This window comes from Scophthalmus maximus, chromosome 10 (genome assembly GCF_022379125.1).
Source record: "Scophthalmus maximus strain ysfricsl-2021 chromosome 10, ASM2237912v1, whole genome shotgun sequence".
NCBI classification, from domain to species: Eukaryota; Metazoa; Chordata; class Actinopteri; order Pleuronectiformes; family Scophthalmidae; genus Scophthalmus; species Scophthalmus maximus.
The window spans coordinates 3,621,801-3,633,376 of NC_061524.1; the positions used below are offsets into that span (position 1 = coordinate 3,621,801).

General features: G+C 45.2%; 1 protein-coding gene across 1 annotated transcript; it reads left to right on the forward strand.

The window, feature by feature from the left end:
- The first annotated feature begins 1,002 nt into the window (after nt 1-1,002).
- Nucleotides 1,003-6,743, forward strand: wbp1la (WW domain binding protein 1-like a). Its single transcript, XM_035606495.2, has 4 exons — nt 1,003-1,209; nt 3,456-3,558; nt 3,859-4,020; nt 4,596-6,743. The coding sequence occupies exons 1-4, from the start codon at nt 1,108-1,110 to the stop codon at nt 5,081-5,083; spliced, it is 855 nt and encodes a 284-aa protein (XP_035462388.1). The 5' UTR covers nt 1,003-1,107; the 3' UTR covers nt 5,084-6,743.
- Nucleotides 6,744-11,576: the final 4,833 nt, after the last annotated feature.

An 11,576-nucleotide genomic window follows, 5' to 3' on the forward strand; every position in this document is an offset into this window, starting at 1 on the left:
ACCACAGCCTAGCCCCGCCCCTCCCTCCCCCTACAATAAGAATAAGAATTTTATTCACATAGCACCTTTCAGAAGCAGCTTCACAAAGTGCTTTCACAAAAACATACAAATCACAGACAATTAAAATCAGCATTCCAACAATTATACGGTTTTCAGGTCACATATCTGTATTTATATGCTTCTATTATATAAATAGAAGCATATAAATAAAATGTCTCAAGCATAATGGTGCAGATAGAATTTAAACGGATGGTTATGCAAGTAATGATTGTACATTGTCCATAATTGCACACAACTAAGATAAAGTTGTTAATATGTGACTAAAAAACTTGTATATTCGCGATAGAACATACACATAATTAAAATGAATAGGATAGGATAAAAATATAAGACTTGCAGATTCAGTGACCTCTTCTTAAAACCCATTTTTATAGACTTTTTGTGATGTCGCCCCCTTTTATTAATGTATTTTTGACTCTCTTAATTTAAAATTTGTAATGTTTTATTTATCTATTTACTTATTTATTTCATGTTCCATTGATTTTAATCAATTTTACCTTATTCTATTGTATTTTATTATTCGTATTTAATTGCTTTAATGTAATGTTATCCTTTTCTTTTTGTTGTTCTCATTCTTTTATTTGTATTAATTGTTTTTATTAGTGTAAATGCATTTTTGAGACATGTCCCCTGAGCATCCTATGTCTGCTTTGTCTGTCAAAGCACTTTGTAAACCCTGTTTTCAAAGGTTCTATATAGTTTAACCTAATTATTACTATATTATATATATTCATAATCATTAAATTATAAATGAAACACTTAAATTATTATCGATCTGTAGTATTCTTGAGTCTTTGTCGTTGTTGTCCATCTGACGTCATTGTCAATAAAGCAAAGTGAATTGGAAAAAAAATTCAACACCCTTTAAATTGAATTGACATGAGAGCGAGCCAATCGCTGTCAGGGGGGACCCGCCTACATTCCCGAATGGACCAATCGGCAGAGTCAGGGGGCTGCTGCGAGGAAACGATTATCGAAAGAAAAGTTAGCCGAACTTGTTTTGTTTTGGTTTGTAGCAAACACGGCGATGGTCCATGAAACAGTTTAATGTCAAGAAGTGTTCGAACTTTTGTTAATGTTTTGACGATGGGTTCACTGAAGTTCAGCGTTGGACAAGAAGTATCCGCGTCGGCGGCCACAGTGGCGGAGGTAAAAGTAGCTACACCGAACGTAGCTCGTCTGTTAGCTTCAAAACAACGTCCTGTTGCCAGATGTTGACTGGTCGTTAACAATCCTGCGAGTTGCTGGGTCGCAGGTTTTGCGAAGGGGGTTGGGAGTGTTCCTCCTTTTTCTTGTTGACCACTCCTCGGTTCGACAGTCACAGAGATCTAAAGTTAGCAGAGCTGTTTAAAAGTGGACCCTCTTCACTTAGGTCACGTTAGCAGGGTTGGGCACGTTTTCAGATTCCGTTTACCACCCGAGTCATGACCAAGCCCGTGTGCTCACGCAGCTGCACGTAACGAAAGAAAAAGAGTTGTCAGGAAACTGTGTACAAGTATGTTGGTCCCGAGCCAAGCCTTTTTTAAATATGACAGAAAAATAACAACAACAGCTGAGATGTTAGTGAGTCACAGATTTGAAAAGATGGATGGTTAGGTGGCAAACTGGCAACCTGTTACACATTAAACTGTCAGTGTCATTCCCCACGTCCTGTGAATGAATAGATTGAAATGAGGTCGACGTTTTCCTGCAGTGATTTGTTGTTGTTGTTGTTGTTGTTGTTGTTGCTGTCGTCAACAATTGTTGTGGGAGAAGACTGCTGTTGTTGTCGAAGCTGTCAGGGCCACACACACACACACACACACACACACACACACACACACACACACACACACACACACACACACACACACACACCTGTGGTGTAGTACAGTGCTGCTCATCGCACAGTTACAATAAGTGACTTTCAACCACGAAGGTATCACCCAAAAAATTGCAAGAATCAAAAGAGGACATCAACATTCATCAAACAGGCAAAAAGAGCTTCAAGTGCTCATTTTTAGAAGTATATACATATGTCGTTGCAGCCGATTTGTGTGATAGGTTTGTGTGAGTGTTGTTGTTGTGGTTTGTTGCGTCACCTGTGGGTAATGTGTCTAGCAAATCACGGAAGCCATATGTGGGAAGTCACAGGTGAGGCGGCGAGAGCGAATTAGGATCTGGGGAAACCACACAGTTTTTTTCAAAACCGTGCCGCTGGGTGTGAGTGTGAGAGGCGGCGTGTCTTTGAGCTTTCAGTCGGCACAGTCAAAATTGTGGGTGTCTTTAAACGTATTTGTTAGTAAAGTGTCAAACTCACACATCATGGCCCCCCCCCCCCTCATCATTGGCACCAGCACGAGTTGGCCGTGGCAATTTTTTATGGGGTTGCTAGATTGCCACTTCATTTTATACATATATTTAAATATAATTAAAGGAGTAAGGTGCAGTGTGAACAGGTGAGTTTTCAGTCTGCGACGGAAGCATCGAAGGGATTCTGCTGTCAACTGGGATCTGTTTCCAGCATCGAGGAACCGGGACAGAAAACAGACGGGATTTAGTTGAGCCGGTGGCCGCCCGACCCTCTCAAAGTGAGGGAGTAACAGAGCGTAGTCTCCCTCTGTGTATGTTTAACTCTTGGTTTTGTAAATGGGGTCAACCCCACTGTGATGGTTCAAGACTGAAAAATGGGACAAATCCAGAAAACTGTGATGAATTAAAGTGACACATTGGTGGAGTCTGATGACATCCGGCGGTTCGCTGTATTACTTAGAAGAGAAGACGGGACTGCGCAGAATTAAAGTCTTCGCTCACACATAGAAGTGTCAGTGCCTGTGTGACGTACAGTAGTTTTAGTGAGATCAACTTGATATAGCGTGTTTACTTTGGACATCTGACCCACTCCGCTCAGTTGGATCCAGGCAGTTTTTCTGGGGTGTTATTTATTGTGGGGTCACAGTGTGAACATGTGCTTCTAATCTAACACACATATACATACATGCACACATACAGGGGAACCTGCCAAACCTTTAAACTACAGGCCATGGAGGACATGAATAAAAAAAACTATGTGAAAGTAATAAGAGTGATGTCAAACATAATCTTTCAGGTTAGCTAATTATGAATATTCACAGCGGGGTCCTGTTGGAATAATTTACAAAATCCCTTTGTAAACATCTCCAGCGTAGCCACCCGTAAGCCATAGAGAGCGTCAATGTCGAACTGCTGCTGTTCTTTTACATGATATTCTAAAAGAGCACAAGCAGCACGATATGGTTACGTTTTAATTTGTGGCTCCGGTCATTTGCTTTCATAATGTGCTTGTGATGCCAGGGAGCGTCGTGGTGAACAGTGTAAACAAATAAAGCTCTTATTGCCGTCGTCGTTGTTTCACTCTGACTCTTGTGTGTTTCCAGGGCGCGTTGGTGTGCCAGGGAGTGAACAACCAGAGCTACATCTGCGAGTCGGGCCACTGCTGCGGAGAGACGCAGTGCTGCAGCTACTACTATGAACTGTGGTGTAAGTCACCAACCTCTACTTTGTTCTCTCCTAGTGTCTCAATGGCCCCTTTTCATTGTGTGTGTGTGTGTGTGTGTGTGTGTGTGTGTGTGTGTGTGTGTGTGTGTGTGTGTGTGTGTGTGTGTGTGTGTGTGTGTGTGTGTGTGTGTGTGTGTGTGTGTGTGTGTGTGTGTGTGTGTGTGTGTGTGTGTGTGTGTGTGTGTGTGTGTGTGTAAGGTGGGGCCTATCCAATTGATTTGAATCCCAACTGGTCCCCTAAATGTGTGTGTGATATTAACATGTACTGTTGGCTCCCCGCAGGGTTCTGGCTGGTGTGGGCTCTGATCATCATCCTGACGTGCTGCTGCGTGTGTCAGCACTGGCGCTCCAAGCAGCGCTTCCAGCAGCAGCGCCGGCAGAACGAGATCAACCTCATCGCCTACAGGGAGGCTCACAACAACTCCCAGCTGCCGCTCTATCTCAGTAAGTCGCTATAGTGAGACTACGCGCTACGTCTGACCTGCTGCTTTCTTGGAGAGTTTTGCAAAACAGTTTCTTATTCACCAATCCAGCAGTTACAGAGAAACATGATTGATTAGTAGTGTTTTTTTCTTGGGTGCTTGCAGGAGAATTTTAGTAAAATGTCTAGAGCTGCGACAGTTTTCGATTAGTAATCGACTACTAAATGAATCGCCATCTATTTTGATGATCGATGAATCGGTTCAAGTAGTGTTTTTTCAGCTTCTTAAAGGTGAATATTTTCTGGTTTCTTTGCTCCTCTATGACAGTAAACTAAATATGTTTTATGTGTGGACAAAACAAAACATCATCTTGGGAAAGACGATGTCTGAAAGCATCTTTAGTGTCATTCTCTCTGGGTTTTATCCCGACAAGTCTCCCATCTTCACGTCATGTGATGAAGTATTAATCATTTATTAGTGCAGCTTTTATCTCTGTCATCACATGTGGAAAACCTGTGAATGGAATCAACCTTGGTTCCTTTGTACTTGACTAATTGAGACACTGACCTACTCTTCTTTCATGCGTTCCCTCTCCAGGATTCCTGCCCACCTACCTGCTGCCCGCCTACGAAGAGGTAGTCAACCGCCCGGCCACCCCTCCTCCTCCCTACACCCCTCTCCAACCTGCGCCTCCGTCGACAGACCCGCCCGAGGCGTCGCAATGCCCCCACGCTTCTCTCTCAGTCCACGCTGTCGACGACGACGACGCGGCGCTCCCCGCCACTCCCGAGGACACGCACGGCCACCTCCACAGCGCCCACAGCCCCAACAAGGACTCGACGCCGGGCAGGTACCGGCGCTTCACGGGGGACTCTGGGATCGAGGTGTGCGACGGCCAGGAGCTGTGGGATCAGCGCAGCTTGTTGGAAAGAGAAGAGGAGACTGGGGAGGAACTGGGGCAAACGGAAGAGCCGTGCGATCACTTTGGTCCGGGGACTGTCGAGCGCAGCCACGCCAGTGATCCGGCTCTTCACGAGGACGACAAGGACGGACAAAAGGAGCCGCCGCAGCAGGCTCTTAGGTAATATATGCAGAAACTAAACTCCGTCGCAGATGCAAACTTTCTACCTTTGGTGCTCAGGGGTTTGGTCTTTTAGTACGTGTGCAAGTTTGACTGACACCAGTGTGACAGGCCGGAGACTAATGAGAGGTATGACTATACTTTTAACCGCCCACCCCCCCAAAAAAACAGAAATAATAATTTGAAGTTACTAATTTTAACTGTGGTTTGAAGCCAAGCTCCTCTTCTCATGTCCAAGATGAACAGCACATGTGAAAGAGATTTGTGTGTGTTTGAAATGCTCAGCACTGAATTTATGTTCACTTCGATTCTTCTTTTCTCTGGGAGGACCTGGAATTGATCCCCGACCTTCTGTACCAAAGTCGGCGGTGTCTCCCACTAGGCCATACCTCCCATCCCATTCATTGTTGAATGCCTCAGTGCCGGCCCTGAGGGTTAACTCCGTCCCTGACTGTAGCATTAGACTAGGATAGCTGCTAGGTTATGTCAATATACTGATATTATTGCTGATGTAAATTTATGGGATGCAACATGTGTGCGTCATATGTGTATGTCCCTTTAAGAGCGGGTGTGACGTCTGCATTTTTATTGTGCCGGATTGTGATTTTGTCGTTTTAAGACATGCAAAAAATGAGTTAGTAGAAAATCAGTGAGCAGGTATGTTTTTATCATCACTGTATGGAAGTACTTCCTGGTTCTTGTATCTGTAGCTGTTTTCTGGAGAGACTTTTTTTAGATTATTTTTTTTTTTTGCGCAAAATCATTTTCCATTTCACCCACTTTCCTCCACGTAGCAACAATCCGGAGGAATGGCGTACGCACACAGAAGTTTTCTCGTGGATTTGATCTTTAAACTCGCCTCTTTTGAACTCTGCTGACTTGTAAAACAACAGGTCCGTGTCGGACAGGTTCACAGGACCGCGTGACTTGTTCCAGTACAAGTTTAACTCGCCGCTGGTTTGTTCTTTCAAGTCAAGATGCTACAATCGTTGCTCAGGACGATTGAGAAATGATTTGAATTTTTTAATAAAGCATGATATGTCTCCTTTCAATCAAGTCGGTCAGTGAGACGTCGAAAAGAAACGACTGTGTGTGAACTTACAGACGATCTGTACTGTCGGTTGATCCCCTGTGTGTTTGTGTCTCCGGTCGCCTGTTACACTGGTGTTATACAACGACGCCTCAGTGTCACGATGTGTAGCCGTATGTAGCCATGGAGTAGAAAATATTTAGGTGAACTTAATCAAAAGTTCCGGAGTCTCTTTGACCCTTTGTAAGTAAAAACCTGTCGGTGTACTCGATCACAGATTGTTCGTGTTTCTCTGCAGTTTCGCCAAAGCGCTCCGCACAACATCGCCAAAGTCTAACTGGTGAAATAAGAACATCATGAAAGTGTCCATCATCAAAGTATACACACGTTTGTATCGGAGGGTGTTGATTGTGATCCATAAGTGTGCGCATGGAAACGACTATGGTATAAAATGTGTGAAAACCTGAACCTTACTGTCACAGTGCGCCGAGGGGACTTCCCCTTCAACCGAGTCATTTGAGCACTTTTCCCACGTACGCAGCGTTTCAACCAGTGAGATTCTTCAGCACCTGGTGCTACAACTCTGTACATGCTCTTTATTATCTGCTGATTAAAGTTATATTTTTCTGTTGCATTTTCTATAAAAGTACAGTAATTAAAACGTACATATACTGTTCAAATTGCCAATTAATTCACACAACACAGAAAATGAATCACAGACAACCTATCACCACCCCCCCCCCCCCCCCCCCGTTTTTTTATTGCTTTGGCTCAGATGTCTTAACATCCTCTAAACTGCAACTGTTTTATGGAATATGACAATTTTATTTGCATGTATACAAAAGGAAGTAGGTAACACAAAACTTTTCATTCATGCTTTAAAATGTAGTGTGTCAGTAAATTAGCCCCCTCCCCAAAAAAATGCAGCCTCTTCAGTGTGTGGGCGATATGGAGCTTTAAATAATATTGCAATATATTTTTGTTATATCGCGATACACGATATATATCGCGGATTTAAACTCCTTATAAAAGCATTTCATAAATGCACAATTTAACCCTTTGACACATACAATCACACCAGTGTGATGATTCCAGTCGTCCCTGAAACCCACGCCTTGTCCTGAAACGTTCTTTAATCTCAATTACTTTCATTACTGGTTTCTATTGAGACAATTTGAAATTTGTAATTGCGGTATTCGCGATAACGTCATTTATTACATCTCGTGCCTCAAGTCGCAATAAATTGAATATATTCGAGATACCCGCCCCCACCCCCTAAGTCGGCTTCTCGGGAAAATAACAAAAATTGAAGAAACTGGATGGAGCCGATGTTCTTTTCCTTTGAGATGATCAGAGACACGGCAGCTGCAGAGAGACCGAGTGTCCACAGCAGCGTGTGCTGCTCGACTTATTTCCAAACAGGTCTGTGGTGACGGTTGGGATCGTTGATGTGACGACGGGCTGCAAAGTCATTGTCCGCCGCAGAAACACTCTGGACAGCGGCGGTCCACACGTACTGTCTTGATCTGTAGGCGATATCAAATCATTCTGCCAAATGTCAAGTTAAATCCCCTCCTCCACCCTCCTTCCCTCTCGGTGTTCCCCTCCTCGCGGCCGGCACTTTGAACCTTTCAGCCCAGTTTGAGGGAACAAAAGCAAACAAATCACATTGTCCTTTCAGGAATTCTGGCTTGTTCGCTGCCTTTTATGACCTCTTCCTTAGGCACCTCTCAGCTTCTCCGCATTCAGGGTTCCCAAGAAAGTCAATGGTTCCTTACATCCCAGTTTGACAAGTCAGGAGGATACACGCTAATCCCCTTAATCTGGCCTTTCTCTCGCACGCAGCCACAGGGAGAGGGGGGACCACAGAGAGTAATCCTGTCGGAGAGACAATAGGATTAAGGGCCCAGCCCTGTGAGTGACAATCAGGTAGGCTATCCACTGACTGATCTGCAAAGCGGGAGCCCCGGCCACTCTCCCTTCAATGTGACTTTATTTTTGTTTGGCGGGCCAGAGAGGGAGGGGGGGGGTTATAGGGGAGGAATGGGGCGGGTTGTGACGGGAGGGCCGATATTTTCTTTGAGGGGCTGCTGGAGGTCTGACAGGCCTGTGGTCCGCCGAGCACCAGGGACCCATGAATCACTGCCAGGTGAGGGGCGAGAGCTGGGAGGGTTGGATCCCGGGGGCTGGGTGGGGAGCGGGGCTGGGGTAGGGGTGGCACAGTTTGGTTCATTTATGTTCCAAAAGTTATTTTGAGAAATATAACAAATGGTTCGATATGAGAATATGTTCCTTCTTGGATCTCACGTGGTTCATGTTAATACATTAGACTGATCATTACACACAGTCATATGATCCACAGTTAAAATTAGAGCCCAACCGATATTGGATTTCTGGGGCCGATGCCGAGGCCGATACTACTGAGTAGGAAATTTCTGATAACGATATACCGGCTGATAAATGTATATTTAAAATTATTTCCATTGATTCCTAAAATGTAGTTATCAAATCCTTATGACTAAAATGTGGTAGAGTCTTGATATTTGACAGTTTAACCATAAACTTTATTATAAATAACTATCGATCGATAAGTGCTATAGAAATAAAGTTTAGGTAGATAGATAGATAGATAGAACCCATAATGATTAGAAAACAAGCCTCTACCACTTCCATCAATATGTGAACTCCCCCTTATGAACACTTGATAGCGCCATTGATACACATGTCTTCAGCAGGACTCTCATAGTCAGAGAACTGAAGATCCTCAGGTCAGTGACCTGCACCAACACTGTGAGCACAACGAGCTGTCCAGAAACCACGCAAACCTCAAACAGCGTGAGCTGCCGCTGATATCCATCGTCTGTCTCCGCCCCTGCTCCTGCCCCGGAGCCAGGCCCCCGGGCCCTCGGGCCTTCAGGCCCTCGTAGAGCTCCAGGAAACAAGCTCCACATCCAGTGAAAAGAAGAAGCCGTCCGGCTCCATTCAGCTCCAGTGAGCGAGGCCAAAGAAAAACAGCGGTGGTGGATTCTTCGCATCTCCTCACGTTACCGCCACGGTCTCGTTGAGTGCTGCGGGTAAATTACAGGTTGGCCGTTTGTGTCAAAGGGGAGGATGAGTCACAGGACGGTGGATCTCCATGATGTGTGGCAGCAGGTGCCTCGACCTGCAGTGGTTACTCACTGTTTGTTCAGGAGCAGCACTCAGAGGTGAGGGTTGACCACGTCGTGACCAGCCGCAGGGTGGAGGAGCTCTCGAGGGTCCTGACGGGACCCTCCTGAATGTGTAGAACATATTTGCAGGACAGAGGAACGTGGAGAGAATGTCCTCCACCTTTCACTCGTCAAGAGCGAAATGAGAGCATTATCAATCTCGTGTCTGTACAGCTTTCCTCAGACACACTCGCCGGAGATGTTTCCTGCTGTATTCTGTATCACAGACGTGCACTTTCCTTTACCGTAACCATACAAACAGAGTTGGTGTTGAATACAGTGGTAAGGCTGAAACGCTTGTTCATACACCCAAGATTGAAATGTCCCGAATAAAAAACCCCGTTATCGCCGTAAAAGCTGCAGAAGAACTTAAGGGAAGGAGATCAAAAGGTCAAGTCACGTTCTCAACAATGTTCCACTGAGCATCAAAATTATCGACAGCGTTTGGGAGATGGAGACGGTCCAGAGAGGCAGAACAGTTATGCAGCAGCAGCAGCATCCGTCCTTTTGAAAAGCCGAACTCGTTTGAAGTATCTGGATGAACGGTGAAGCCTTTCTTTTCCGCGGGGGCCGGACACCAGACAGCGGCTTTGTGCCTCATGATGTAGGGCCTTCTGACATGGATGATGTCACCCAAAACATGGGTATCAGGGATAAGAGGCTGGGTGGTAGTGGTGGGGGGATTTTTTTTATTTTTTTTTCCAGTGGTCTTAGCGCCCAAACCCTGAGTGACACTACAGAGGAGCAAAGACATGTGCAGACAAGAAAACACATCGTTCACACGGCCACTGAAGGATACTGATACCCGGACACACTGTCGACCTCCTCCACCGGCTACGGTTGAACCGAGAACATACTCATTTTTTAAAGTGTTACCTTTGGTTTCCAAAAGTCGAGTGTATCGGACTCACAACTTGGTTTTGATTTTCAACAAAATGTTCCAGTGTTTTTTTTTTACGCCATAATCTCCTGATCAGTAAATCCCCACCGCAGGGCTTTGCAGGCAATCGCTGCTCTACAGTTTCCTGCCACAAGGTGGCCACGGTGCTCTTCAACTGTGATTTTCCATTTCAACGTTACATTAAAGCTACAGCGCGTAACATTTAGGAGAACTTATTCAACAGAAATTGAACATACTGTCCATAACTATGTGTTCATATATGCATAATCACCTGCGACAAATGACCGATGTTTCTTCGTCAACTTTAATGAGTTAAATATAGGTGCATGAGGTGGACCCGACCGCCGTGTGAGCCGCCATGTTTGTTGCGAGTTGCACAAAATGGTTCCAGAGTACATTGCATTCGCATTGAATTTTTCGGATGCTGCCGGACAGCGGAAAAAATGGAGTCAGCGGTGTGCCACCATAAAGTGTCCCCTGTCGGATGCTCAGTTGGTTGCGGTTTGCAACTTTACCATAAGATTTCTTGCCAGAAAAGTACAAAAATACATTAATGTTTTTGCCGTGATTTTATACATTTTTGTCCACGCTTATGCGGAGCACTGGGTGCATGTATTTTCTTTTGAGCTGTATTTGTTGTACGGACGGTGCTGTATAAATACATATTATTAATATAATCATCGAATATAACACACGTTCCACTTTTTTTCTTTTAAACAGCGTCCGGAAGGGAATTGCAAATGTTCAACATTAACGACATCTGTTAACGCCAAATTTGAAGTGTTGAGTCGCGTTGCTTTTTTGCCTCCTTGTGCAAAAATGGCGGGAATTCGGCCATTTTTGCCTTTATTTTAAGGTGAGAAGTGAAGCGAGAAAGTTCCCCGGTGAGATCTGACCCAGGGACATTGCAGTGTCACAAGTGTCGCATACACAAATACACCGCAGTATTTCTCAACATTCTTCGCTGTATCATCATTCATGAACCCTTCAGCATCTTCCGTACGATCCTCGACCAAACCGCCACTATTTCTGCCGCCGTGACTACTAATGCACTGCTCATGGTGAGAGGTGTGCTGTTGTTGTTTTGGAGGCTGCCGCCCCCCCCCCCCCCCCCCCATCCCCAGACTCCATGATTAATTCAACCGTCGGGAGTCTCTGGGGGTCACACATCTCCTGCATGGATGTGCAATGTCTGTACGCACCCTGGCCATTCCTCTTACGCGGCCCTGGTGCAGCAGTTAATGGACTAGTCTATGATCTAATATATGCCATTAATGGCCGGCAGGGAGGCTCGCGGCACCTCAGTGGACACCCAGGGACAGGGAGGGCTGGTAGGGACTCACATCAGACTGAGTAA